Source organism: Corvus hawaiiensis, chromosome 6, assembly GCF_020740725.1.
Source record: "Corvus hawaiiensis isolate bCorHaw1 chromosome 6, bCorHaw1.pri.cur, whole genome shotgun sequence".
Lineage (NCBI taxonomy): Eukaryota > Metazoa > Chordata > Aves > Passeriformes > Corvidae > Corvus > Corvus hawaiiensis.
This window is the reverse complement of record NC_063218.1, coordinates 5,583,097-5,610,398: the sequence shown is the minus strand read 5'-3', so window position 1 is coordinate 5,610,398 and position 27,302 is coordinate 5,583,097. Positions and strand designations below refer to the sequence as shown.

Here is a 27,302-nt window from a genome sequence, read left to right as displayed (position 1 = left end):
GAGGGTGAGGATCCCATCCCACGCATGCTGGGTGTCAGGGTCACCCAGAGAAGGGGGTTTAGCTCAGCACTGTTGGACAATCCCAAGATACAAGACAAGTCCCCTGGGTTTTACTCCTCACAGTGAGAAGAGAGCCTGTAAAGGGAGAACACTGGGTGTCTGGTATCATTTTTAGGATTTCTGGGACAGAAATAGTAGAAGCAGTGGTGAGGGCTGATGCTCTGGGCTGACTCCAGTGGGATGGAATGGCACCAGCTCTGCTAAGTGTAAGAAGAAAATTAACAAAGTATGGAGGATTATGGGGCAACAGTGCCTCTCTCCCACCTCTGGGAAGAGGCAGAGGGTACAAATATGTGAACCCACTTTGCTTTTACACAGTTTGAAGCTGGAAATTTCCTTCCTAGCCTTATTTCTTGCAGGGAAAGGTGTGTGCCAGAGAGGCCTATGCCACAGATCAGAAGGCAGCGGCATGAAAATGAGCTTTCTTGGGAATTTCTGCAATTTGGGGGAGTTTAGACTGGATGCAACTAGTGATGAAGGAAGGGAAGCCTTTTCCTGGCCTTTGACTGGGGGTCTTGCAGCGAGTCCTGAGAGAAAGGAACATAAATCCATGGGCTTTTTCTGTCACCCTGGTGCCAAGAATAAATGCTGATAGAGTGCAAAGTGCTGTAAGCCTCAAAGGATCTAAGATGAAATGTTTCTTCCCTGGATTCTCAGCTAGGTCTCACCCTCTGGGCCCCCCTCAGGGGGGCACACCAAGGTCAGCCCAGGGTTCTGGCTCCTTTGGGGTGCTGGGGCTGCAAGGTAGCCTTGGGGAAGGGACAAGGGAAAGAACAGGTCAAAGTTTGGCAGCTTCTGCACCCCACAGTGCCCTTTCCCTTTGGCCTCCGATGCCTCCATCCTTCTCTCCAGCAAACACATGTGGATCTTCTCCTGGAGAAGAAAGAAATAACAGAAACATGGACAAGCTGGTGCCTGGCATTGCTGAGAGGCGGGGGCAGACGTGGCTGGGGAGTATTACGCTCTCTCTCATGGTATTACCCCAGCAGCGGCCAGGGGTAACTGGATCTGAGAGAGTCTGATCCTCCCAAGCCTTTAATTGGATGCGTGAAACACCCAAAACGTGGCTCACTCTCTTGCTTCCCACAGCTATGACACACACACACACACGCTCTTCTTGTCACACAGGGGTGTTTCCCCCCAAATCCAGCCCCTTCCTACATCTCCCAGCACCCAGCTCCAGGCCAGCAAGCCAAAGCTGACCCTTTGTACAGGAGCCCTCCCAGCCAAGAGAAGTGCTGGCGGCAGTGCAATATTTGACAGATTTCCAGACACCTCCCTTTTTCTGTTCTGCAAAGAAAACACTGTGGTTAGAAAAGGGGCAAAAGGCAGTGGCAGAACAAATAGGGAACAGTCCCTTTTGTGGGACTGCGCTGTGGGATGGGGATGGGATGAGCACTCTGCAAGGCTTGTGCAAAGTGGAGCATGAGGATGGGCATACAGGGAGCACCCGCATGGGCCAGGCAGCAGCTGGGGCAGTACCCTCGGCCTGGAGAGGCCAGTGTGGTTTTTCCAAGGCTCTTGCGTCCCCCAGCCGTCCCTGCACCCCAGTTTCCACTGCAAGCAGCAGCAGTCCTCCTCTGCAGTGTGGGACTGGGACAATGCTGCCTGGAAAAGTGGGCCTTCTGTCCCCAGCTGCACTGGGGCCAGGCTCTCTCCCCAGCCTGCAAGCCTTTGCTTTTTCCTTTTTTGTTGTTGTTGCAAGGAGTTTTTTCTGTTGGTTTTTTTTTTTTCCTTGCAAAATCAATTTACGGACAGCTCACTCATTTTTCCCCCTTGCAAACTTATTAGGTATTCAGCCCCGGCGAGCACTCGTAAGCATCCTTTGTCCCAGGGAGGGCTGGAGACCCCTTCATTAGCAGTGATTACTCTGAGCAGTTTGACAGCCTCCCAGCCCGCTTACAAGACTTTCCCATTCAGCCCTGCCCGGGGCTGCCCCGCTTCTCAAAAGAAACGGAAATATTCAAACGTTTCTCCCCCCTTCCCAGCTGAAGAGAGGAAAAGCTGTTTCTCTTCTCCACCTTCCCCATTCACTTCACTTTTGATACAATATTTTCCTTCTTTGTTAAACCGGAGAGAGAGGGGTCAAGGCAGACTTTTTTAGTGACCCTTTTGGGAGCGTTTTGTTTAGTGTAAATACAAGCTCCTTCACTCTTACCCGTTTATAATTATTATTATTTTTAAAGCAACCAGAGGCTCGGGAGGGCGACGGCTTGGGCTGATCTTTGGGGTAAAAAAAAATGCTGAAAATGCCAGGGGAAAGGCATTCACTTTCAATAAGGGAAGGGAAAGGGCAGAAGGAAAAAAAAACAACGGGGGGACGGGGTGGGGAAACCGCGGTTTTTTATTTTGGGTCTTTTCGGTCTAACCAAAGGCGCCGGCGCAGCCTCGCGGCCCCGGCCCCTGCGGAGCCCCGGCGGGGAAGAGCGGAGCTGGGAGACGCTCGGTTCTCCCGTTCTCCCACAGCAAGCAAGGCCGGGCAGCGGGGCTGCTCCGTGCTCCTTCCCCCGCCCCGGCCGCTCTTTCGGAAGAGGTTGGTTTGTGCTTTCACCGCCAGCATCCGCGGGAGAGTCCCTCCACTGCCCACTCGGGGAGATCCCGCATCCTTCATGACGCTCAAACCCTTTGTCGAAGGAGACAGTATTAACCCGTTGCCTGTTGTCCAAATTCCAGGTGTTTTTTAGTTGGGAAGAAATCCCACTTTATGACACGCTGAGCGCATGTGCTCTCCGCTCTCTTTATATCTTTCCGAAAGATTTAATTCCCCACAATAAGCGCTGCTACTCTGCCCAGAGAAGCCGACGGAGAAATTGAATCAGATTCACCGATTCCCGGGGAAGAAAAGAAATAAAGGAAGAACACGATGTGTTTCAGCAGATTCCGTTTTGAGGGAGAACACCGCTTTTGCTCCCAAAACAACCTCGTGGGTGGGAAGCGAACCCCAAACTCAAGGTAAAACCCCAGCCTCATTTGACGCTAGAACAGCAAACCCGGGCTGTTCTTGCACGGCTTAAATCCGATGGAGTTCAGGAGGCAATAAACCTCAGGGTTTGGGGTCCAAAGTGCGCTCCGGACCCTCCCGCAGGTGGGTACCCCAAAGGCAGGTGGAGACCCGGACTCTGCCCCCGCTCCCCGCCCTTCGATCCAACACTTCCGCACTCCTAAAATGTAGATTATTTGCCCGTTACACCCCACCAGGGAGAGAGCTGCCTGTAAATTGACTTGGAAAAAAAAAAAAAGCTAAAAAATTCCTGCTACCTGGCCCATCCCTGGAACAGTCTGAAAGGAAAACCAAGGCACATGATTTTGGGGACGGAACGCAGATTTAGGCATCGGCAGTGTAAACGCCCTGAATCCAGGTTTTAAATTCAAACTTAGGAAAAGAGGGAAAGGTGACTGCCGAGACGGGAATATACCTCCCGATAAAAGGCAGCAGGACTGAATTAAACTATCACGGAGCTGAAATGCCCCTGTGCCCCACCCCCGGCCGCTGCCCTTGCAGGCAGCCAGAGCCGAGCGGGAGCCGGGGCATCTCCCGCTCCCAGCGCCGCCCGGCTTTCCCCGGTGCCAAGCTTCGGCTGCTAAATAAAACGAACCGAGCAATCAGCTTACCGGGGAGGCATCTCTCTGAGGACAGGGAAGTAAACGCGATGAGACCGAGAAGACAAAAAAAGCACAGCTCAGGCGATTTAAAGATCAATGTCAAATTGTATAATATGAAATCCTTCTGCTGGGGAAAAAAGCTTAGCACGCTCCTTTGGACCTGGCGTTTGGTCTCCTCCAGCAAAACCGGCGCAAAACAAAGCGAGGGAGGTGGATGGTGGGGACAGCCCCTGGCACATCGCGATTTGGGGTAATTTCGCCCCCGTTATGGCCTTTCACTGGCATGGAGAACTGTTCGTTCCCCATCTTCTCCTTGCCTTTGCCAGGTGAGGGAGGAAACTTAATTTCCCCGGCTGGGCTGTGCCCCGACCGTTTCTCTCCATAATAGTAATTTTTTCTTTTTTTTTTTTTTTTCCTCGTCCGTCTCAGAAAATTCGCCTCCGATAATCCCCAAAGCTTCAGCCCTTGGGAGAGAAGAAGCTGCGGCGATGCTGCCTCCTTCCCTTCCTCGGGCACCCGCATCCCCCGCCAGCCCCGTTCCCACTCCTTTCGCCTCATCCCGGCTCCTCCCGGCTCCCTGCCTGGCAAAGACATCACCCCCGGTCCCGGGAACCCGCTAGTTCGGTTTCTGCCGAGCTGCTGCTGAAATACCCGTGGCCTCGGAGATCTGCTCTGCGTAAACTGGCGGGCTTGAGACCGACACCGTCATTTCAAAGCAGATGCGAGGGTCGTTCACCAAATATTTTATTATGGTTTTAGGCTGCTTCATACAGTTTCGTCCTGCACATGCTCTACAAGTCACCTGTGCACATAGAGAACAAGCCAAAAATAATAATAATTAATAATAATAATAGAAAAAAATCTACCATAGCAATCCCTTAAATAAGTAAATAAACATTATATATATATATATAAAAAACCCTTTAAAGTAAAGCAAAACCCAACCAGAAGAACTGCGTCTGTTCAACATGAAACAACCCTGCGGGATAAGGGCAGGGGCTCAGACATTTTGCAACTTGGCATTCGGTTTTTTGATGATTTTTTTTTTTTTTACGTTTTCTGGGCTTTATTTAATTATTTCTTTTTAGGCATCAATTCTGCAAATCCTTAGAAATAAAGGCGACAACGATTTTAATGATGTTTTTAAATGCAGTCTGCTGCAGGGCTGGGAGGGAGGCGCGGGCCGGCGGCCGCAGGGAGCGCCCCGTACCCCGCGTTCGGCGCCCGCGCCGGGCACTGCCAGCCCCGCTGCTCTGGCCGTGTCGGCAGGCACCGGTGAGCCGGGCCTCCCGCTCGCCCCGGTTTGCCATGGCGGTGGTGTCAGATGTCACATTCACTGTCGCTGGATGTGATGGAGATGGCGGAGGTGGCCGCTTTGCTGGAGAGGCTGGCTGCGGGGCTGGAGGCGGCCCCCACCGCCTCCCCGCCGCTCTCCTCCTCCGCTTGCAGCGAGCGCACCGAGCCCTGCGTTAGGACCTGCTGCTGTAGCCTGCAAGGAAGCGGCACACACAGCATCACCGCCCGCCCTCCGCACCCCGGCACCCGCCTGTGTCCCCTGTGTCCCCCCCAGGGGCTCCCCCGACCTGCACCCCCACGCCGCTGCCCCCGAACTCCAGCTCTCACCGGTTATACCAGCGACAGCAGAGAGGAGAAGCTGGGTGGGCACCCAGTTCCTCAGCTCTGTCTGACAAACCGAGTGCTCACCCCAGGGTCAGCCCCGCTCCTCGGCTGGCACACCCAGGGGAAGGCTGTCCCCCTCCTCCGTAACCTGCCCCCAAACCGGGCCTCATCTTAGGGGTTAGTAATTCCCTGCAGCAGCTCCCGGGCGGTGTCTCCCCTCCAGTAGGCCTTACATCTTCCCTCAGCCGATAAAAAAGGGCTCCAGGTGAGAGTACCCACGTCCCCGACGTGCGACAGCCAGGCTGAGGGGTGACAAGGGGAATTTACCCCGCCCCGGGATCCTGGAGAGGAGATAACGGGGGAACTCTGCTCCCTCCCCTTCTTGCCGGGGAGTCTGCTTGTGCCACTAGCGTTGGGCTAACATTCCTCATTTAGAGCCGTGATTTTATTTTCTAACATATTTTATAAAAAAAATTTTATATATAGTATTTCTATTATATATTTATGTATTTAAAATAGAAATAAGAACAACATCCCAAGGAATGCTCCCGGATGGCTCCAGCGGAGGAACAGGGCACGGCGGCTGGGGCACGGCCCGCAGAGGGCATGGCTGGCTCTTCTCAGGACGGACATATCTCAAACCGGTATTTATATGTCCAGGCAAAACTTTGAAGGGGGTTTGTCTCCGCTCGGCCCCTGAACACGGCCCGTCTGCCGCCAGCTCCAGCCGGTGGCTCCAGGCGGCCCCTCTCCTGCTCCCCCTGTCCCGCTCCCCCACAGGGCAGCCAAGAGGGAGCCCAGGGCGGGGATCCTCCCCTATTAAAACGAAGTAATTCCCGCTGCTTCTGCTTTATCTCGCTGCGTTTCCCGGGGAGAAATCTCCCGGGCTCGTTTCCCCATCCTCTGCCGGCAGTCTCGCACCGCCTCCTCGCAGCCTTCGGCCTCGGCGGGCGGGGGCGAAACCTCCCTAAGGGGGAACCTGTGTCCCGACGGGACGGGCAGCACCTTACCTGTTCTTAGCGGCTGCTGCCCTGTCCCTTTGCCTGCGGTTTTTGAACCAGTTGCCCACTTGCGTGGGGGTAAGTCCCGTGGCCTGAGCCAGTTCCCGCTTTTTGCTGGGGTTGGGGTAAGGGTCCTGCAGGTACCACTCCCGCAGTAAATGCCTCGTCCGCTCCTTGAAGCAATGTGTCTTCTGCTCGCCGTCCCAGATGGTGCGGGGCAGCGGGAACTTCTTCCTCACCCGGTACTTGTCCACCGGCCCCAGGGGTCGGCCCCGCAGCTTCTCCGCCTCCTGGTAGTGCGCTTCCAGCCAGAGGGCTTGCAGTTTGGCGTGGGACTCCTTGGTGAACTTGTGATTCTCCAGGATGTGGTAGAGCTCCCGGTAGTTCCCCGTGTGGAAGGCCACGATGGCCCGGGCTCTCAGCACCGACTCGTTCTTGTTGAGCGCCTCGCAGGCCGCGGGGGCCACGGGCAGGGACCAGAGGAAGCGCCCCAGGCGCTCGATATCCCCGCTCTCCTCCAGGGTCTCGCATACCCCGGCCACCTGCTGCGGGCTGAAATTGAGGATGGGCAGCTGGAACATGGAGGCGGCGCCGGGCTCCGCTCCGCGCTCCGCGCACCCCCGGCGATGCCCGCCGCCACCGCGCACAGCCCCGCGGCGGGGAAGGGGCAGCGGCCCCGGGGCCGCCCCTCGCTCCGCTGCTGCCTCTGCCGGAGCCGGCGGAGCTGCCGCGGGAGGGACGGCGGAGGGCGGAGAGGAGATGGGAACCGCTCGGCAGCTCCGGCGACTGGGGGCGGTGGGCAGGGGCGAGGCGGAGAAGGATGGAGCGGGGAGGGAGGGTGGGCGGGGGGGAGGGAAGGAAGGGGGGGGAAAAAAAAAAAGGAGGAAAAAAAAGAGAAGAAAAAAAGGAAAGCAGAAAAGGCACAAGGGCAGCTCCGCGCCGCCGCCGCGCTGCTGCGGGAGAGGCTGATTTGCTGCGGGCTCGGCAGATTGGCTCCCGGGTTTCCATGGCGGGGCTGCCACTCACTGTCAGCCGCTGCCAATCACGAGGAAGGCCCTGCACCGCCCCGCTCCCCGCCCCGCTCCCCGCCTCGCTACGCGCGGCGCCCCGGTCGCTCCCCGGGGACCGCGACCCCGCCGCCCTGTCCCGCCGACCCGGGCAGGGCAGAGCCGCCCGGCCGGCCCAGGGAAGGCAGGCTGCGGGGCGGGAAGGGGACTCCCGCTGCAGGGTGCTGTCGGCAGGTTGGAGGGAGTGGTCCCAGCCATAGGGCGGCCGGGACCCCCACACTCTCCCCGGTAAAGCTGTGGGGTCCGGCACGGTGATGTTCGCACAGAGCTCCGCGCACCCGCGGGCGGAGAGGGGAATAAGGCAGAGCTGATAAATCAGATAAAAAAACTGCCTGTATAACAGTGACCGTGATGCTGGGAGTGTCACTGACAATGGATGCAGCGGGAGGACGTCAGGAACAGCAGAGATTTAGGGAAAAACTCTCCCCGTTCTCCCTGTAGATGACTTCCCATCTCTGATAAGACGAGGAATTATCTACAAAGAGCCCAGCGCCCTTCCCCGTTCAACCAAAGCTTTTTTTTTTTTTTTTTTTTTTTTTTTTTTTTTTTTTTTTTTTTTAACATTTAAACCCTTATTGTTTTCGGCTGAACAGTCCTGAAAAGACGCCGAGAATAGTCGCGAGGAGTGAGAAGTCATTTGTAGGTCAGGAAAGCGACTTAAAGCAGATTTCGGGAATCTTTTGAAATATTGATCACCTCGCAGTAATCATTCCCCGCGGGTTTTTTCCCCCCTCGGTGCCCCGAGAGAGCGACCGCAGGGCTGGGTGCGAGGTGAGCCCCGGCCGCCCCTTCGGAGGAGGGGGACCAGCTCCAGACGTCTCGGAGTGGGATGAAATCACTTTCTGAGCTGCGATGATACGATTTATTTTCTGTAGAGAACGGGAGGATGATCAAGAAGCCACTCTTTATTCTACATATAGCTGCCCAGTGGCAATTTCTTCCCGGGAATATTAGGGACTATGCTCGGAAAGGCAGCATATATTTTGAATTAAGCTCAATATGTTCTCCCTTCTGCTGTTTGCAATGTATTTTTTTCTAGAATGCTTGTCAAAAAAATCCCTTCTTAATTTGATCTCCTGTTGTTGTCTCTTCCCCCCCCCCCCATTCTTTTTTTCTCCTCTATTGTTTTTGTTTTCCTTTCTTCCCTTCTTTAAGAAAGCTCCTTTGCTAGTTGCTTGTAGACCGAAATTAAACAGATTTACATTTTCTCCAATCATTTCTCCGCAGAAATGGAGCTGGACTGAGGCTCGCCGTCTTTTCTTTAGTATCAAGTACAATTTGTCTTTTGCTTGTGAAGATTTGGTAAATCAGAAGGCAGATAGATAGCGCAGATGGTCGGAGGTGTCGGGTCAGATTATGGTACGCCTCAGTACAGTGCTAAGCTCATTCTGACGGAAAACCCTGATATTATTTTCACAGATCTACACAGTTCACTTGAAAAAAACCCTTCGAGCCATTTACATCATTTATGTGAGGCTCACAGCTAGCGGGATGGAAAAGCTTTCAATACTGCTCATTTTCATAAAACCCGACAGAGCTGGGGAGACATAAAAGCGCACACAAAACTCACGAGTTCAGAGACACTTCACAGAAACTTAAAAAAAATAAAAGGGGAGACTTTTCGGCTTCACCTTTACCCAGGTTTAGTTTGCCGATCTGCTTAGGGGGAAAAAAAAGGGAGAAAAAATTAGAGAAGAGGAGAATATAATCTATAAATATTGCTGAGAGTCCTCTTCCAGCCTTCCATCCCACCACTGTCTTCTCCGTTAGGGAAAAACAATATTTTGACGTAGTCAACGAAAGATCCCAAATAACCTTTTAGGGCAACAATTTACAAAGCCTCCAGACCTCCTCGGTATGAGCATCGGGCTTCCCCAGCGAGCGGGTGAGAAGGCGGCGACCTCGGCGGCTCTGCGAGCGTCCCCGCGGACAGGAGCTGCCCCGCCGCCCCCCAGCCCACCGAGCCCCTGGCAGCGTCCCGGGACGGGGCTGATGGAGAAAAACCTCTGCTGGGAGAGATGTAGAAGGGTAGAAAGCCTGGGTTAATGGGTAGCTAGTTTAGAACGGCCAGATGAGGATGGTGATGATGAAGATGATTACTAATATTACTGAAGGTGTCTTTTTTTTTTTTTTTTTTCCTATTTTTTAAAATCATGCTCATGATCTGGCGAGGGAGTTACTGGGCTGCAGCCTAATGACCATGAACAGAGCGAGACAGGCTCCATAATGAAAGCCAGGACTGTAGGCTAAAGAAATGAATCCTCATTAAGAGCAGCTCGCAGGGGTGAGGGGCTGTCCCCCAGGTCCCCAGCCTTTGTTCCCCAGAAACCGGCCCGGATGGGGCGATGCTGGCAGCACTGCTGGGAGGGGAGAGGAAGAGAAAGAAAAGAGACACCGAAATGGACCCAGGAACCTTGTGTTAACCATTTAAAGGGTGACCCAAAGAGGGAAGCCAGCCCAGCCCCTGTTTTCCAGCTGGGTACAATGGGTTCTGTTTTGGGGAAGTGGCACAGTCCGGTGTCCCTGTCTGGGGAAGATTCTTGGGGCTCCTTGCTTTGAGCTACCAGGGCCGAGAGAGATCAGCTTCCAGGGGGGCCCCGCATCCCTTTCCCAGACCCCAGGGAATTTTATCCATGGCCGGGACCCTGGCAGGTTCGCCGTTGCCCCGCCGCTCCACAAGAGCTCTACCCCCGGATCGGGCAGGGCCGGGCTTTGCCTCCGGAGCGCGACCCGCAGCGATCGCAGCGACCCCATCCCCCTGGAACGCGGCGCCTCATCCGGGAAAGCCGAGATTCCTGTGGTGCCCAAGCTCCTGGCTCAGCCCCCATGTCTTATTAGAGCTGCGGGCGAGCCTGGGGATGCACTTGGCCGTGCCCACTTCATTTCGGCCTTTTTCCCCCATCTTCTTTCCCCCTCCCTCCCCCCGTATAATAGAAACCCTGCTCCTGACATAATAGCCGGCAAAGATAACTGCTTTTATTTGGGTGACAGCCTTGACTCTTGCCACAGGTAGAGTGAGGAGTTAATGCTGCAGAGACGAACCCACTGGAGAGCAAGAAATAAAATTGTACGTGAAAAAATATTTATCAAAAATATGACCAGACATCTGTAGCATCTCAGCGGCCTGCATGGACACGGTGTTCTGGCCTCAGGACAGGACATATTCCCCTCTCCTCAGAGCCTTAAAGCAAAAATACGCTGAGCAACGTATCTATACACCTTCGTATAAGGATTCGCCAGCTATGCTGGGTCCTAGAATCTCAGTCGCTGGGGATTATTTATCTAGACGGAGCTTCCAAACGCAGCAGAGGTGCGAATACATTTTTAAAGCACTTGATTGGCGTTAAGTAGTATATTAAAAAATACCCTTGGGAGGAGAAGCCTCACTTTAAAGTCTCGGTAGGATTGTCAGAGATGTTGGAGTTCATTAAGGGATGCTGACCGGCAGAACCGGAGCGCAGGCAGTCCCTCGGGCGGGTATCTGGGAAACCAGCCGGGATTTTCCGGCCTTGGATGGGTCTCGGCAGGATCCGGCCTGGTGCCGTGGAGCGCTGCGGGACGGGCGGGGCTGGAGCGGGCACTGGGAAGCGGGGAGGTTCCCTGTCCTTCCCTGGCTGGCTCTTACCCCGCTCGCTCGGAGCAGGCGGGGGATGCTCAGCCCGAGGACAGTGCCCGCTCTCGCGGATAGAAAAGGTTACTGGAAATGTCAGCCCCCCTCGGGGAGGGGGGATGGGGTTTTCGGGAGCGTTTCCCACCGAGCCATCCGGGAGCTTTGATGGAGGGAGGATCTCAAGCTCAGGATGCTGTAGTGGGGGATGCTCGGTAGGGAAACGACCTGTGTTTTGATGTGTTTCACGTGCCTTATTATTTTAAAGAGTGTCATAACTGTTGAAATAACAGCTATCAATCGTTCCATTTCTTCCTAAAAATGAAGTTACATTTGAAGCTGTAATCTGCTTAATATTAGAGAGAGTGAGCAGGTTGGATCCTCACTTAAGGTCCTGATACCTGTTGAAAGCACTGAAGTCCCTAAAATGCTGTTGGACAGGGAGATATGTTCACCCACTTTCTACACTCACACTGTATATTCATTAAATCTTTGTCCTTCTGTGTATTATTTAAGTTACTTGTCAAACGAAGTATCAGGCCATGGCTGGCATACCTGATGTTAAAATAAAGATGTACTGAAAACTCAAAAAATCTAAATTATTTTGAGATTGGTAAGGAAAGACGTTCCTTGTACAGGGCCCTGGTCAAGACCATGGCTGCAGACAGAAAGGATCTACCGCCCAAGATTTATCTTTAATTTTCTTTAGGGTGTAGCTATGAACCTGGTTGTAAAGTCTGAAATCCTTTGGGATTTGTTTGGCTGCTGCCTTCACCTGCAGGTAAATACACACATTGCCAAATCTCCTTCTACGACGAGATGTTCCTGTACAATCTTCAATCTGCTTCCATCAGGATTTTCACTGAAAATTTCAACAAAAGCAACAAAATCCCAAAGTATTCAAATAAATAGAAATTTTTTTGATTGATCGTGTTTTTCTCTTTTTCTCCCCCATTAAGTCCTCTCCTCTCCTCTCCTCTCCTCTCCTCTCCTCTCCTCTCCTCTCCTCTCCTCTCCTCTCCTCTCCTCTCCTCTCCTCTCCTCTCCTCTCCTCTCCTCTCCTCTCCTCTCCTCTCCTCTCCTCGTCCTTTAAATATTACAACTTCTCCCAGGATGGGAAAGAGGGTTGCCACAAAAACACTTATTTAGCAGAAATCAGGAATGAGGACAATTCGCGGGTTTGGGGGAGGTAAAGAACCACAGTCAGATACCCTGAGGTGTCTGAATGTTTCTGGGGCTGAGTCCAGGAGAAATCCAGTGTCCCGGCTGGCCTGAGCGCTGGCGCTGAGCTGGACTCCAGCCCTTCCTGGAGGTGACTCGCTACGGTTGAAGGCTGCTCAGGAACTGGAGTCCCTCTTTTCTTGTCAGGGAGCTCCTCCACAGCTTTGGGTACCATGTGGGAGTCAGGCACCACCCCGGGCTTGGAAACAGGATTGGGGCCACGGCTGAAGGTGAGCATCTGCCTGGGCTACAGCATTACAGCTTCAAGGAGCCAGTTTATCCCAGAGCAGCTTCATAAGGACAGGAACCTTCCATCCCTTTTCCCAATAAATCAGGCAGTGACATCCCCCTGCTTTCTTTTGGGGTTATTTGGCCGGGTGCCTCCAGAGACCTTCCCAAACTCGATCACAGATGCTGCTGGGGCACGGGGTGCCCTGTCCTCTCTGCAGGGAAGATCCTGGGTTTCTTTGCCATCTCCGTCAGCTGGAAGAGCCGCAATCAGGACTGGGGGGAGCTGCCAGAACACAGGAGAGGGGCATGGAGCTCAACAAGAGGCAGCATCGTGGCCCTCCGCTAACAGGATGATGGGCTTGGGCGTCTCCCAGCAGTGGGGAAGGGTCTGGGAGCCTTTTCTGAGCCCTGACTTGACCATGTCTCTTTTCAGAGTAATGCAACCCATTAATCATTGATTAGAGATGATAATACGAATGAGCCCTTCCTGCTTGCCATTGGTAATGAAAGTGGTTGTTTATGGCTTTGGAGTTAGCTGGGTTTTTTTTCAGAGGGATTCTGTTGGGAAACAGGAGAAAACAAACAAGACAGAACCAGTGGGATACAAAGTTCCTCTTTCTGCAGCTTCTGAAGGTGTTTTTTTGGTGGGTGCAGAGTGATAAACTCGGGTTGGGAGTCCTTATAACAAATAGATGGGTGAAGGAGCTCCCTAGCCCTGCCAAGCCCCGGTGGGGACAGGCCGCAGGACAGGAACAGGACAGGAATTAACCGGGAAATCCCTACCGGCTTTCCCCAAAGCCTGTTGAACTGACTGACCACCTTCCTGGTGAACTGGGGTCCTTGGATCTGTGGGAACCTCAGCTTCCCTTGGCACCGCTACTTAAATTACCGGGACACGGGGAGGTGTTAATGAGCATCATTGAAGTTACCTGCTATTCTGCTGTTAAATTCCCATTCCGAGAAGTTTAAGAGGGTCTTTAAGGAATTGCTTAAGGCAGGATAAAGCTTTGAAGCTATTTCTCCTTGGGAAAGCATTTAATGTTTTGGGAAGACGGAGTGGCAAATGCAGGGCCCCAGGGGCATCTAGGAATTCGAGTGTCCCTAGGGAGCAGAGCAACGAGGCGGCTCTCACCCTCCGGGACAGGCAGGGAGATGGGTGAGAGATGTTCCTGGAAAGGACAGAGCCTCACCACCAGCGGGGTACACGGAGCAGACATCTGGCTTCCAAAAGAACATGCCTCTTTCCATATCCCTCTCTTTTTTTATTTCCCTTCTTCATGTCTGATCTGAAACCAGGTAGGTCAGCTATTTCTCTTTGAAGCTGTATTTCTTGTTGGTTGAATTGACTGTTCTGAAAACAGCATCGCATCTGACTGACACCTGGGCTGCAGCTGGCAGAGTTTTCTGTGTGTCTCTCTCTTCAGTCCTGTTTCTATTTCTCTATCCTTTCTTCTTTTATCGGCTGATCTTTTTTTTCCTCCCTCCAGCTTGTGCCCCTCCGCCCAACTTATTTTCCTTTGCTTATTGATAATCTTAAATCCATCCTCTGCTTCAGTAATCTCAATAGGGAGGAAAACACAACTAAGCGTGGAGGGAAGCATTTTCTAGTTTCTTGCACGCCCGGGCTATGCATTTTTGCCTTGTAATGCTGCACTTCCATAAACAAACAAACGCACACAATTTTGTGAGCACAACTTGTGTTGAGGCGAGCGGCGGCATTCCGCAGCATCCTTAGTGTGAAACAGCGCTCCGGGATGAGAAGGGAGATGCTTTAATGCCTTTTTAAACTATCTGAGGGCCGAGCCCGTGAGGGCTTGAGGAAAGGAGGATTTAGGCTGATTTCCACCAGTTGGGTCAGCAACACGAGTGGGACGTGGAGGGTTGGATAAAGCACGTTACGTTTTGCCGCTCCTTATTTTTGTGTCACATCCCAGAGCGTGGATGTGTGTAATTAACCCCCAGTAGGTTTCCAGGCGATGTCCCGTTCTAGCGGCGCTGCCTCCTCTCCCCGCCCGGCCACCGCCCGCCTGCGCGCTGCCCCCGGTAGATGGAGCATCCTCATCGCTTTTCGCCCGAAGCCCTCAGAAATGTTGGTCTTTCCCTCATAAGTCCCACTGTTCAGGCAAACGGGTAGTTTGGGGGGCACACGCGCCCCGCCGATGTGCCCTGAGGGAGCGGAGCGCCGCGGCCGCTGGCGATGAGCCCGCCCGGCCGGGCGCTGCGGTTCCGCTGGGTGAACGGGCTCAGCCCCTTCTCCCGGCCGCTGAACCTGCTCCGGGCTTGCCCGACCACCCGAGCTCCCACCACCCCCGGCACGGAGCGCGGCGGGCAGGTGGCACCTGCCGCCCTCTCCGCACCCTTCGGCGGGGCTGAGGTGCCCCGGAACGCGGGGGCTGCCCCGCGGGGCGTGGCCGCCGCTGAGGGGCAGCGTCCGGGCGTGAGTGGGGCTATGGTCCCTTTGCCTGACGTTCTTGGGTGAGTCTCTGGACGGCTCCTCACCCTTTCCCTTCTGGCAGCGCCCGAGACCATGCGGGGCCGCCACGTTCTGGTCGCTTTCCCAGTGCTGATGGTCCCCCAAAGGCAGAGGGTCCCCTGAGCACCCCGGCCCCGCTCTCCGCCCTCAGGGGACTCGCCCCCTGTTTCTCACGCCGCCATTTTGTGGCGCTCCTCCGCAGCCCCTGTGGTGCCCCGCAGGATGGGGGTTTCCTCCCAGTTTTTTCTCTTTTGACAAAAATAGTTTTAATTTTTAAATCCCAGGACTTTAGGGAATAATCTGCAGCAAAATCCTTTTGTTTGGTATGTGCCGGACTAAGTAAAATGTGGCAATCCAGTGGGTGCTTGGTTCAGGTCTCCTCACGGGGTTCAGGTCTCCTCATGGGTTTCCTAAAGCGGTGTGGTAAAAGAAGGGCAGAGGAGCGTAAACAACACGAGGAGAGGCACATTTTTATTTTATCAACAGAGATAAAAAGTCACGAAATGTAAGCTCTTCTAAATTTCAGGAAGATTCAAACAACCTTTACAGTCATAAACAGTAATGAATGGCATTGGGGAAGCACAGGTTTGCTCTCAAAGGAGCCTCGCTAAATTAAAAATTATTCATACAGAGCCAACTGAAATGAGTACTGTTTCACAGCCTACAACTGGTAGAATCGAGATGTGGGTTTTAAGGAAGATATTTGCCTCACAGGTTATGGGTATTTTCCACCTTTTAATGAAGAACGTGGCTGTTGCCAGACGGGTTATGGAGAAATGGCATTATTATTGTTAGTGCTGTAATGGCTTGAGACCACATCAGGCAGTTTGCTTGTGGGTTCTGCACCCAAGACAATCTTCTAATATATGGAACTTTATTGCCATGATTGAATTACATATAATTACATTAATGCCGTGCAAAAATGCAAAATGCATAATAATACTTTTCTCCTGGCAGCATTTTGAATATTCCCATTAGAAAGAATAGATGCAGTCTGAAGCTGGTTTACCCAGTCGCGTGTGTTACATACTTATCTTTAACAAAAATATCAGCCACACAGGAGAATTTCCTCTGAATTTGTCACCCTGAGTTGGCTAATGGTTTGATGCTACTTTTCTGCAGTATGTCCAAGAATCAGTCTTTGCTACAGTCATATCCTGGAAGACATCAGATATCCGAAGTTTGTTGCAGGCTGGTGTTACCTACTGTTTTTAAAATCTGCAAACACTGTATTTATTACCAGTGCCATTGAATCTCTCAGCCCTTTCTACTAGTGACACCTGTATCCTCTTAATTCACAGCACAGAAAAGCATTTGACATTTGCAGTTACACTAATTCATTTTAACAATACTAGAATAACGAGTAGTTTACATATGCATGCTTTCAGAAGCACTATTTTCTGCAACTTTATCCTTTTCGTAAGTTTTATTGCAAAACTACGGTAAAAAAAATTAAACACTTTCGTTCTCTCTACAAAAGCATTAGTACTCTTCTACACAAATATTCAAAAGGTAGAATTATTTGTATTTTTATGTGATTATATAATAGTCTCTATCTTAATAATATACATCTATACAGTCTGCTCTATCGAGGAACTTTGTGTTGCAGTTTATAAAACAATAAATAAAATGTATTTGCCCCAATATCTTGCAGTTTTTAAGTAACAGCTAATAAACACTGTTAAACTCTTTCTAGAGAACAGCTTTTTAATACATGCTCCAAACGATTTGTTTTTTTAATCAGAAGGAATTACTTTGGATTTTCTTTCACATGATGGGAAAGCAAAAATATTCTGCCTTGATCTGTGGCTTGAGGCGGTATTTCCTAGTATTTTTCTTAGTATTTTCAGAAGATTTTTTATTTGCAATCTTAAGTGTTTCCAGGCACTAGGAACTAGGATTTCAATCTTTTAAATACATTTGGTAAAACTATTATCTCTTTCTCGGAGTTTTTATCACAGCCTGTGGTAATCCAGTCACTTGGATTAGGTGTTCTGATCCTCCCTTAACTATTAGACAAATTCATTTCTGTCAGACACCCAGTGTTTTAAACCCTGCCTCCACCCCCTCCCGCTCCCACAGCCTCAGTGCTGCAGGATGTAGCCTTAATGCCGCTTTAGTTAAATTCTGCAGTTGTTTTCTATTCCACTTTATCCTGGATTAGGATCTCATCCTCATCCCAAATTTGTTCTGGCTTTGCTTCTCTCACAGTGTGATGGGGAAGCCACTGTGGGACAGTTAAAGTCCAGATAACTTCGCTCACTGTTAATGCAGCTGAGCTAACGAGCGGTGTCCAGAGCATTCTGATATACGGTGCTTGCATCCCTTTTAGAGATCTCCATCATCCCCCATCTCTTTAAAAACCCATAACTGAATTTCTGCACATAGCAGCATGATATAAACAGAAGAAAGAATTTATTACAATCCGTTTTCCATTTTATGAGAATTATGTCTTTAATCACACTTAGCATTTATACACCTTTGATTTAAATGGACATGGTGGTTGTACGGGAGGAGTGTGCAGAGTGCTCAAGGAACTTTTCCATCAGCAGCACTGCAGTCCATAGGCTTAGTAACCAGTTGGAGTACACGCTATGCATTTTGTACACAAGCATCTCTCCTTGCATTCTTCATGCCTTCTGAGAACATTAAGCCTCTCAAACAGAACTGCTCCAGGAGCAACGCTTTACCTAAATTATGAATCTCCTTTATTCCGAACTGTGGTTTAGACTCTTACAAGTCCCTTACCACCATGAGTGAGAAATTTGGTTCCACTAAAGTGGTTTAGATAGTAATGCAAATGCAGTTAAAACTACTTTTCTCCCTTTTATGTTAAAATGTGTGGCATTGTCTTGCAATTTTGGCTCGTTTATTGTATCAACAAAGCTTTTGACTGTGTAAATCCTTGAATTGCGTTTTACTTTTGTAGTTTAAACAATGAGTGACAAGGTTTCGATCAACTTGGATGAAATTCTGGTCAAACTTGGTAGGTCATTATACCATACATTTTTAATTAACAATTACTTATGCACTGCATACAGTGATATTTTCTGCTTTAAACAGTTATGTTAACTTCAAATAAATGTGTAATAATTAAGCTTTTGTTCTTTCCCTACATATTGTTTTGTTAGCTGGGAGGTTGTGGAGGGGGGCACTAACAGCTATTTAATAGTAAAATTGCTCTTTAGATATTTTGCTAAAATACTTGTTTATCAGAGTTTGTGCAATTAATGCTGCACAGCATATGTTGTTTCACAGCTCTATTCGTATATATGTATATAACAAAGGGTTAATTTTCTTCTTCAGCTTTCCAGGTAGAAAAAACTCGCTATGCTAAGGAACATGTGGATCATCAGATAAATTGTGAGTAGTGATAAATTACCGTTTTATTGGATGCTGAACACTGATTTTGTTTCATTAGTCCTGGGACATGTTCTGTGTCTCAGGGGCGGAAGCAGGATAAACAGTGGAAGCTGTCCCGTGTCCTGCTCTCACCCTGCCTCATCTTTAGCCATCAATACTTGCTCATTCTCCCCAGCAGACTTTGCTTTTGCTCACGACTTTTAGCTGAGGCTGTTCAGCTGCCTCATGGACAGCCAGTTTCATGCTGCGCCATTTCCTGCTCTGACTCTGCAGCTCCTCACAGTCACTGGCAGCCCTTTGATTCAGCTGTGCTTGCTCAATACATCTGCCACTTGCCTCCCTTTATTTCTTCATGTTTTTTGTTCTTTCCAGATTTGGACCTCTGCCTCACTGCTTCTTCTCTCTTTCTGTTTTCTTAAAATAATGAAAGTTCTCTCAGTTGCTACTACGTACTCAAGCCTGGTTCTTCTTTTTTTGCAATCAAGCAGCTGGTTACTTTATTTGAAATTCAAAACGGTAAACCCATAGAGAAAGTCTTGCTCTGCATCAAATTTGTTCTCCCCTGGGGCTTACGGACAACACAGTGTTATGGATTTACATCTGGACTGATTTTTTTAACCATGCTGCTATGTGGAATCACTCATGAGAATGTCTGAAGAATAGTTTCTCTACCACAAACAATCTGAGAACATCTGTGCTCGCCACTGGTACTTCATAGGTAGATAGTCAAGCACATAGCCTCCAGGAAAAAAAAAAAAAAGAAAAAGAGAAAATTCTGGTCTAATTGATGTTCTTTTTGATTCTAACATTTCTAATAATCTTCACTGATACGTCCAAGCAAGTACTTATTCATTAAGAAGATTATCACAATTAAATTGAAGCATCTTAAACATGAAAACATCTGTAACACTAAATCTGGCACACCTTGGATTCTGGTTTAACTCTCCAGTCACACAATTGAACCTTAGAGATGAGGCTTTGTATAACATTTATGCAGGCTTAGGGTAAATGAGCATGCTCTTAGGGAAAATCCAAAGGCTGTGTAGTAACATGGCATAGCTGCTTTTGTGTTCAGTTCAGAGATACCTAAATATGTGTAAACACACAGCCAACATGCAGGCTTTTAGCAGTTTGGGTTAAGTCTTTCAAAAACTTAGCAAAAAACAGTAACACTGATGTAATTTTGTCTCTGTGTATTACTTGGCAGATGAACAGCTGTAGCATTCAGCCTTGGACTTTTGGTGTGAGATTCATCAGGCTATTTGGCTACAGTCTCTTTCTTACCAGTGGAGGGAAATAGGCACTTTTAGAGTGTGATTTATCTTATCCTGAAGAAACAGTTTAAAGTGAGTTAGATAAAGTAAACTTTAAAAGTGTCAGTTGTCTCTGCTGGGTGTAGCTGCAGCCATGGGTGTGTTGCTCTGAAGCAGGTCTCTGCACTAACATTGGGTAAGATGGATCTCACCCACCAGGTCCTTGTGAAAGCAAAGGGTGAGTTGAACAGCTCACAGAAGTGCTTATCTGTAAAAAATGCTAAATGAGATGTTAAGTGTATATTTTGTTAATAGTGTTATGGTATATTTTGGTAAATCTCAGTAAGTCTTCTACAGGATTTTGCCACATTCAGCTGTTATTTACAGAAATGAAGCTATGTCAGTTGTCCAATACTTATACTTCATGCTAAGTAAAGGCAAGTTACTGACTTTAGACATTGAAAATATTAAGGGACTGAAGATAACCCAAGGATGATTCAGGATAACCCAAGATATTAAATTACATTGAGAATTTTTTGCTTTTCACTGACTGACATTTCTCTGTGAGAAGTGGTTTATTTTCTGCTATAAATGCAGAGGCTGTTGAAAATTAATATATAGCAAGTAGTGCAAAACCAGAGCCAAATTCAGGATGAACTGAAGTTCCAGAGCAGTAATTCCAACAACTCAAGACCCATCTTGCATCACTAAGATGCTCTTCCCAGTTGAGTAGATGAGAAGGGTGGGATGTAATCGACTTCTCTTTAGGGCCACCTACTCTGGCATTTAGTGCTTCAGGGCAGCAGTGATAGCAAGGGATGATTTAGCACTGATAAATCTGAAATCTTGCATTAAAAAAAAAGAATTTAAAAATGCAGAGAAAAAATATTCAGCAAGTTTTGCTTATTGCATTGCAAGGTGAGCATGCATGATAGCTTTCACTGCTTTTACTTGTGAAGAGAACTCTGATCATGTTCAACAACATGGGTTCTCCCCTAACTACCCATTCAGAAAGTGTTATCAGCTGTCTGCTGTCAGAAGAGGCAGAATTAAGAGTTTGCCTTAAGAATCTCCACAAATATCATAGTCCTTGAGAACCTGTCATTACAATGGACTTTTTAATTAATTAACCCGTGTCTTGTATTAATTTATCATACATTACTCATTCCTACATTGAGTAAAATTCCTTTTTAATTTTTCTCTTTCTGTTTTCTACTAATTGCTTATATGCCTATAGTGATGTTTTTATTTTTCCTTTATTGTAGTCAACTTTCCCAGTCAGAACATTTGACTTTCTGGGCTTCTGCAAAAGAATACAAATGTTTAAAAGAGTATCCTGGTTCTGGCTAGAGAATGAGTGAGCAGTGCACGGTTTGGAGTGTTTCAGTGGGAGCACTGAACTGGGGAATACCACTAATAGTTACTTCAGTTCTAGAAGGACTGGGATTTAGAAACAGCACAAATGATGTCAGTCTCACAATATTAGATGATCATTAAAGTACCATGCAGCTGAAAATCCCTATGTTTTAACTCACTTTGTTGTTACTCTGCTTATTTGCAGGCTGTCCACTCACCTTGCATTATGGAGTTTAAGTTTTTTGGAAGGAATTTTTAATCATTCTGAATGTAGGCTTTTTATTTCATGGATTTGTTGAAAATGCATGGATATAATTCTTTATTTTTTAATTTCAGCGTACACTGCAAAAATCACAGAAAAAAAGAATCGGATTGCTTGGTTGGAGGAAAATATAAAAACCAGCAATGAGGCACTTGCTGATTTGCAAAAGCAGAACGAGAACTGCAAGAAGAACTGTGATGCGTAAGTATGGAAGGGCCTGAACTCTCAGTTGTGGCTGGCATTAAGGAAGCCAGTGAGGAAGTGAAGGAAAAATATGTTTGGGTTTGTTCTGACAGCAGTGATGTTAAAGAAAACTTTAGTATTCTCCTGTTCTTTTTAAACTGCAAATCTTTAGGTATAAAAATTACAGTATTACCCATCCCCTGAGGAAGAATTATAGAAAAGCAGACTACATTTAATTTTGGGTTGTTTTTTTATTAAAATCCCCAGTTTTCAGAAGATCACAGGCACTATCTTTGCAGCATGCTAAAGTATTCATGTAGTAAGGTAATAGAAGCATAATTTTTCTACACTTGAAGGCATCTGAGTTTTGTCAAATTTGACCAATATTAAGAATACTTTTAAAAAAAGACTTCCTAAAATTGAACATCTTTCTATTCTTTGTTCACAACGTGTTTCATGTTACTTTCTGTTCTATACATATTTTCACACAAGATGTGCCATAACTGCCTCTACACACACATATGTGTGTACTTCTGCTGGCAGATTCTAGTATCAGTTTTGCTCCAGACGGCAAAATTTGTCTTCTGGGCACAATGTTTTGATGAATGCAATGGCCTGTCATTCACAGTTTTCCTTACATAAATGTTTTTATCAGATAATTAGTTCAAATTTTAAATGCTGATCACTTTTGGATCTTAGTAATCAGAAACTTTTTAAAAGAAAATTCAGCTACAAGGAGTTTTTTCTTCCTGACACATAATTTTAAAAATTAAAACCTCAGGTGTTTGCAAAGGTAGCTAAAAAGGCAAATCTATATTTGACAATACAGCAAGTTTGTCCCAGGTGATAAAATCCATCACAGTGTTCCATTTCTCCAGAATCTGACTAGTTCCTCAGCAGCTGGAGTGATGATTTGTTGGCAAATTCTGTTTTGTTTTCTTACAATTCTATACCTAAAGGTAAATGCTTCAATAAAAATATCTATGACATACATTTGAAATTTTTTTTTACAATGTGAATGGAGAGTGTGGGTGTTTCTAGGAAAAAAAAGGGAAGTAAAGACGGCATTGGGGTCCTTTCTAGGTTTATTTTGAACTCTCAGAAAGAAAAAGAAAGAATGGAATCATTAGTGAATAAAGTGGGTGTAGTGGCTGGCTTATTTGAATGAATTGCCATTCAATACTGATTTGTAGCTTTATCATTAAAAGAGTTGGGAAAAGATCTGACCTTGGTAAAAAAATTTTTTTTTTCCATTACATTAAGTTCTTGCCTCCAATATAGTATAAAATGAACACTTATGTAAGTTTATGAAACTATCCACACTGCTTCCTTTGATATCTTTTTGAAGCTGCAAATCTGTTTGCAAATGATAAACTGTTAAGTGATGCAAATTAAGAAGTAAAAAATTAAGGGTAGAACTAAGGATCTGATCTAAATTTTAATCATTGAATTCAATGGGTTTTGGCTCAAGTCCTAAAAGAATAATTAATGGCATTAGTGTAAAGAGACTGAAAATGAGAAGTGACTCATTAATGAATGCATGTATTCATAGAAGGACAATGCTTGCAGAAGAGTAGAGACTTTGTGTCTTAAATTATTGGAAATGTCATTTAACGACAGACTGAAAACTGTAATAAACAAGCCCGGGCTATAAGATCAGACAATTAGAGCACTTACACAGTAGAATCACCCCAAACTTCTAAAATTTATTCTAGTTGACACTCCATCTATACTGGACATGATTCCAATGTTGGTTTTGTAAATTCAGATACTGTTTTGGAGTCACAATCACCCTCACAGCTGACTAATTGCCAGTGATAGAACTCAATAGAGCTCTCAAAGAAACAACGTTTTGTCTGGGTTATGAGACATCATGAGTATATTGAAGCAGATTTGAAGACTTTGAACAAAATACAAAGTTCTTATATTCAACAAGTCTAGAGAAAATATGATATATGGGACAGATGTATTGGGATAATACTGTGCTTTCTAAAGAAATCCATATTGGTCTAGGTAAAAAAGACCTGAAGACAGAAAATGGCCCAAATGAAACATACATTTTCAGACAAGTGATGACATTTTGCTAATATTTAGTTTCTTGAAGGATTCAAACTAGAAATGTTGATCCCAGAGCAGTAAGAAGTAGTGAAATGCTGCTGTTGGAACCTATTCCAATTTTATTGTCTCTCTTACAGTTTTAAAATTTGGATGCAAGGATGGTGGGATTTCATGGAAGTAGAAAGAAGATAATTTTAAAAAAAGCCACATGAACTCAGAATGTTGTTAGTTAGGAAAAGAAATTGTTGTCTTGTCCCACTAGCCAAACTGCAGGATAATTCTATTGCTTTGAGTAGTGTGGATAAAGATCTTTTTTATACTCTGGCTGATGAAAGGAAGGACAAATAATTGTGATGGCTATCAAGGAGATTCATGAAACAGTGATGCATTTAGCAAACTAGTAAATGTGCTGCTTGAATCCTGCATACCTGGTTGTGTTCACAAACCAGTGTTCTTGTCCTACTTTTTTCCATGTCCACAGAATAGATGTGAACAAAAAATGTAACTTGCAACATGGCTTGTACTCTGATTAATAAAATCTCTATGAATTTTGCATCTGGTTTTTTTTTTTTCCTCCAAAGAGGGTCATGGAGCTTTCTGAGTAAAAGAACATTACAGTGTCTGGTGTGCAAGCGCATTTTTATATAATTTTGTTGCTTTCTGCTTTTAAGAAAATCTGACCTTTTTGAAATTCAGCTTTCTGCAGAATTTGCAGTAGATAAGGTGAAATAACATTCTGTAGTTCCACTTTTAATCACCAGTGGTGTCCAACAGTTTGTGCCAAGAGTGCTGGATGGTTCATGCGTCTTATTCCTTTTTTTTCCAGACAGGATGCTTTCTTTTCAAAACCTTTTAAATATGCCTGTCCTAAAGATCACATCTGAATTTCATTTGAATCAGAAAGTCTATCTACCTGTTTTTCTTGTATTCCCATATCCAAGGCAGAGGTATCTCTAATGCCTGGATGTTGAGAAAGTTCTGCTATTGCAGTAGTCATAAGTATTCTGTGAAGCTGCTCTGCTCTCAGAACCATCTGCAGCATCCTGCTGTAGAAAAAATAATTTTGATGCTTTCTGAGCAGGACTTGCGTAGCAAATGGAGGAAATTCTGAGTTTGTAACTGCTGCTTCCATTTAGGTATGAGATGGGTGCTGGTGATACTGGTGGGAATGAAGTTGTGGCTGTCTCCAACAAGAAGATTCAACATATCTTAAGTATTTACTGGTGGTGGTGTGTTGAGGACCTAATATGTGGATTTAGATGCTTCATTATTTAGCATTAGCTCCAAAAATTTGTGACATTCATTCCATTAATTCCTTAAAAAGTGCTTTGTAATCTTTCTTAGTTCTAAATATATATATATATTTTCCTGAATTTGCTGCTTTAAAATATTAACAAAATAAATGTATGCCTGCAAAAGATTTTTGTACTAAACCCATTCATGTTTAACTTTCAAAAAATTAATAAATCATTTGTTCTAGTAAGCTAGCTAAAGTAGCTTGGTGTCTTCTTTTCTAATTTTTTTTTACTAAGAAAGACCACTAATATGCCTTTGTTTTTTGTTTACTTTGTCCACAGCTGGAAGCCCACCTATGCAATTCTTAAAAAGCATGAAGAATATTTGAAAAATGAAATTAAAGCTTTAGGGGAAGCTGCAGAAAATGAGAGGTATCTATGATCACATGAGATGAGGTTTCCAGCAGTAGTACTGATGAAACTGACTAAACTGATCAGCAGAACTAGTGCTGTCTGCATTAAAAAATTGTTGCAAATTTTCGGTTTGTAGTCACTTATAAATGACTGAATAATTAAAAGAATTTTTGTTTACATTACTATGAGATCATATGTTATTTTGTAGCTGCCAATAAAATACGATAAAATATGAATTCTTGAAATTCAGTTGCTTCCCAAATGCCTATTACAATTTTTCAGAACATTGTTAGATTGCCTACTGTTTCAAGAAAAGCCCCATAAATAAAAACAATAATGTTTTCAGGTAACAGTTAGAAGCATTCAGATAATTTTATGCTTTTCCTTATTTGTGAATATGAATTAAATAGGATTATCAGAATATACAAATCAAGTTTTTGTATACTGTTGTATACTCTTCAAAATAACAACAAAGCATGCAAATTCAGTCTTAGGTCCTGAAAAATGAGTAAGTGACTCAGAAAAGCCTGGTCTAAAACCATTTTAAGACTAGTTGTGGGCAAACTTCTAGTCAGCATTAATTGCAACTTCAATTCTGTTCCGTGAGTGGCATCTCAGGTGTTCCATCTTTATTAATTAGACTCAGCATTTAAAAGAAATTATTAATTTGCAATGTAGCTGCCTACAGTCAATGAAATAAAGAAAAGACCCTGAAGATTCTCTCTGAAATGTTCCAGATGTGCTGTGCCAAGGTAACCCCCCAAAGTTCTATTTAGCAAAGTAAAACTGATCTTTGTTTTAGAGAGGCTGCTCACCTGCACTGCTCTGCTTGTGAGGGGGTGGAGACTGCTTGGCCCCGTGGTGCAAAAGTCACGGCAGACCCCTCCAGATACCTAAATACCAGTTTAGAGTCATAAATTTAGGTAATTTAAAACATTGGATTTGAGTCTTTTGTAATCATTCTTTTTGCCAGTTGTCCAAGGCAGCAGAAACTGCATGCCTGAGAGCCTTTAATTAACTCAGTTAGTAGCTTATCTTTCTTCTTCCTGTTCAGAGTTCTAAATTTGGTGAAAAATAAGGCTAAATTGGCTTTCTATGAGTATATGATTAAGCCATTTTGGCTTTCACTAATTTGAGCTGACAAGCCAAAGAAGCATTACTTTTAAATTGCTTCTTTAGATAACTACTTTCAATTCCAACGTGAAAGTGTTTGATCTGTTCTCCTGAGCTTAATTATAAGACATCATGACTACAAATCATAAAATAAATTTAATTCATGTATTTTACAAAACCGTGCCTCAGATATAGTCTCTCTGCACCAAAGCATTTGATGATATGTTCAAGTCAGCAAGATGTGCATTCGGCAAATTCTAAATATTTAAATTAGGAAGAAAAGTAAGTGTCTTTAGAGCTTTATGAGCTGAATGTTCTTTTTAGTCTGGCATTTGGGGGCACTGAGGACATGCTGCTTTAGATGGAAAGATGTTTTCAAAAGATGGGCAGATCAGTTTGTGTTTAATTATGCACTTATAATGGAGGTTTATAAAATGGTCCACATTTTTTTGTTGTTATTGGCTTCAAGAACATACAAGAATGCTTATATGAACTGGAGGGTAATCCTGAAAATAAGTGATATGAAGAAGGAAAAAGTAATAAATAGTTATCTGCATAATATTCAGGGGGTTGTGAGTGCTGCCCTTTTCCTGTTGTAATTAGATTAAAACTTTTTCTAATTAATGTGAACAGTGCTGAATTCAAAATAGTCTGTGTTATCTGCATGAACTGGAGGATGTAAATTACTTGGAGGAAATATTAAAGATAGTGACAATTTCTCAAGACTAGTATAGCATATATGGCCATAAATATTACCTGTGAAAAATAGATTTTGGAAAAAGAGTATAAAGTTTTAGGATTATATTCACAAGATTGAAATGTACTTGTTACAACAAATTATTTTACTTATTTATATTGTTTAAATTTATTTATAGTGCATTCGAAGTTGTTTATTAGCAAATTTTTTTTATCAGTTATTGTTGTAATATCTATTTAAATAGAACTGAATACTTTTCATCTTTCATACCTGGGAAATTTTGTACAGTACACAGAAATATTAGGTAAATCAAAAAACATTTCTGAGCCCGCCAGTGTAGAAAAGTGAATAGATTGGTGTCATCTTCTATGTGAAGTTTGGGAAATACCAATTCCTGGGTTTGGTTCACAGTGTTGACCTACCACTTCTTTCCCCTAAAGTGTATTGAACTTCAGTCAGTTTAGCAGGAACTTGTGCCTGGAGTG

At 45.9% G+C, this 27,302-nt stretch overlaps 2 protein-coding genes across 2 annotated transcripts in view; one reads left to right on the top strand and one right to left on the bottom strand.

Annotated features, from left to right (window-relative positions):
* Nucleotides 1-4,701: 4,701 nt before the first annotated feature.
* On the bottom strand, nucleotides 4,702-7,120 carry SIX6 (SIX homeobox 6). Its single transcript, XM_048308329.1, has 2 exons — nucleotides 6,294-7,120; nucleotides 4,702-5,152 (listed from the first exon to the last, which is right to left on the bottom strand). Exons 1-2 carry the CDS (start codon nucleotides 6,863-6,865, stop codon nucleotides 4,984-4,986), a joined length of 741 nt encoding a protein of 246 aa, XP_048164286.1. The 5' UTR covers nucleotides 6,866-7,120; the 3' UTR covers nucleotides 4,702-4,983.
* Nucleotides 7,121-14,576: 7,456 nt separating this feature from the next.
* C6H14orf39 (chromosome 6 C14orf39 homolog) overlaps nucleotides 14,577-27,302 on the top strand; it is a 28,926-nt gene continuing 16,200 nt past the window's right edge. Inside the window, exons 1-5 of the mRNA XM_048307656.1 lie at nucleotides 14,577-14,885; nucleotides 17,813-17,869; nucleotides 18,190-18,246; nucleotides 21,192-21,318; nucleotides 24,936-25,025. Coding sequence (XP_048163613.1) covers nucleotides 17,821-17,869; nucleotides 18,190-18,246; nucleotides 21,192-21,318; nucleotides 24,936-25,025 — 323 coding nt within the window. The 5' untranslated portion in view covers nucleotides 14,577-14,885; nucleotides 17,813-17,820. The remainder of the gene's footprint in view (nucleotides 14,886-17,812; nucleotides 17,870-18,189; nucleotides 18,247-21,191; nucleotides 21,319-24,935; nucleotides 25,026-27,302) is intronic.

Bases quoted from the DNA above. Each gene is read 5' to 3' on its own strand.
- SIX6 (XM_048308329.1), bottom strand. From the start codon at position 6,865: ATGTTCCAGCTGCCCATCCTCAATTTCAGCCCGCAGCAGGTGGCCGGG. The intron at 5,153-6,293 runs GTAAGGTGCTGC...GCTTCCTTGCAG, and splicing joins GCAGCAGCCGCTAAGAACAG to GCTACAGCAGCAGGTCCTAA.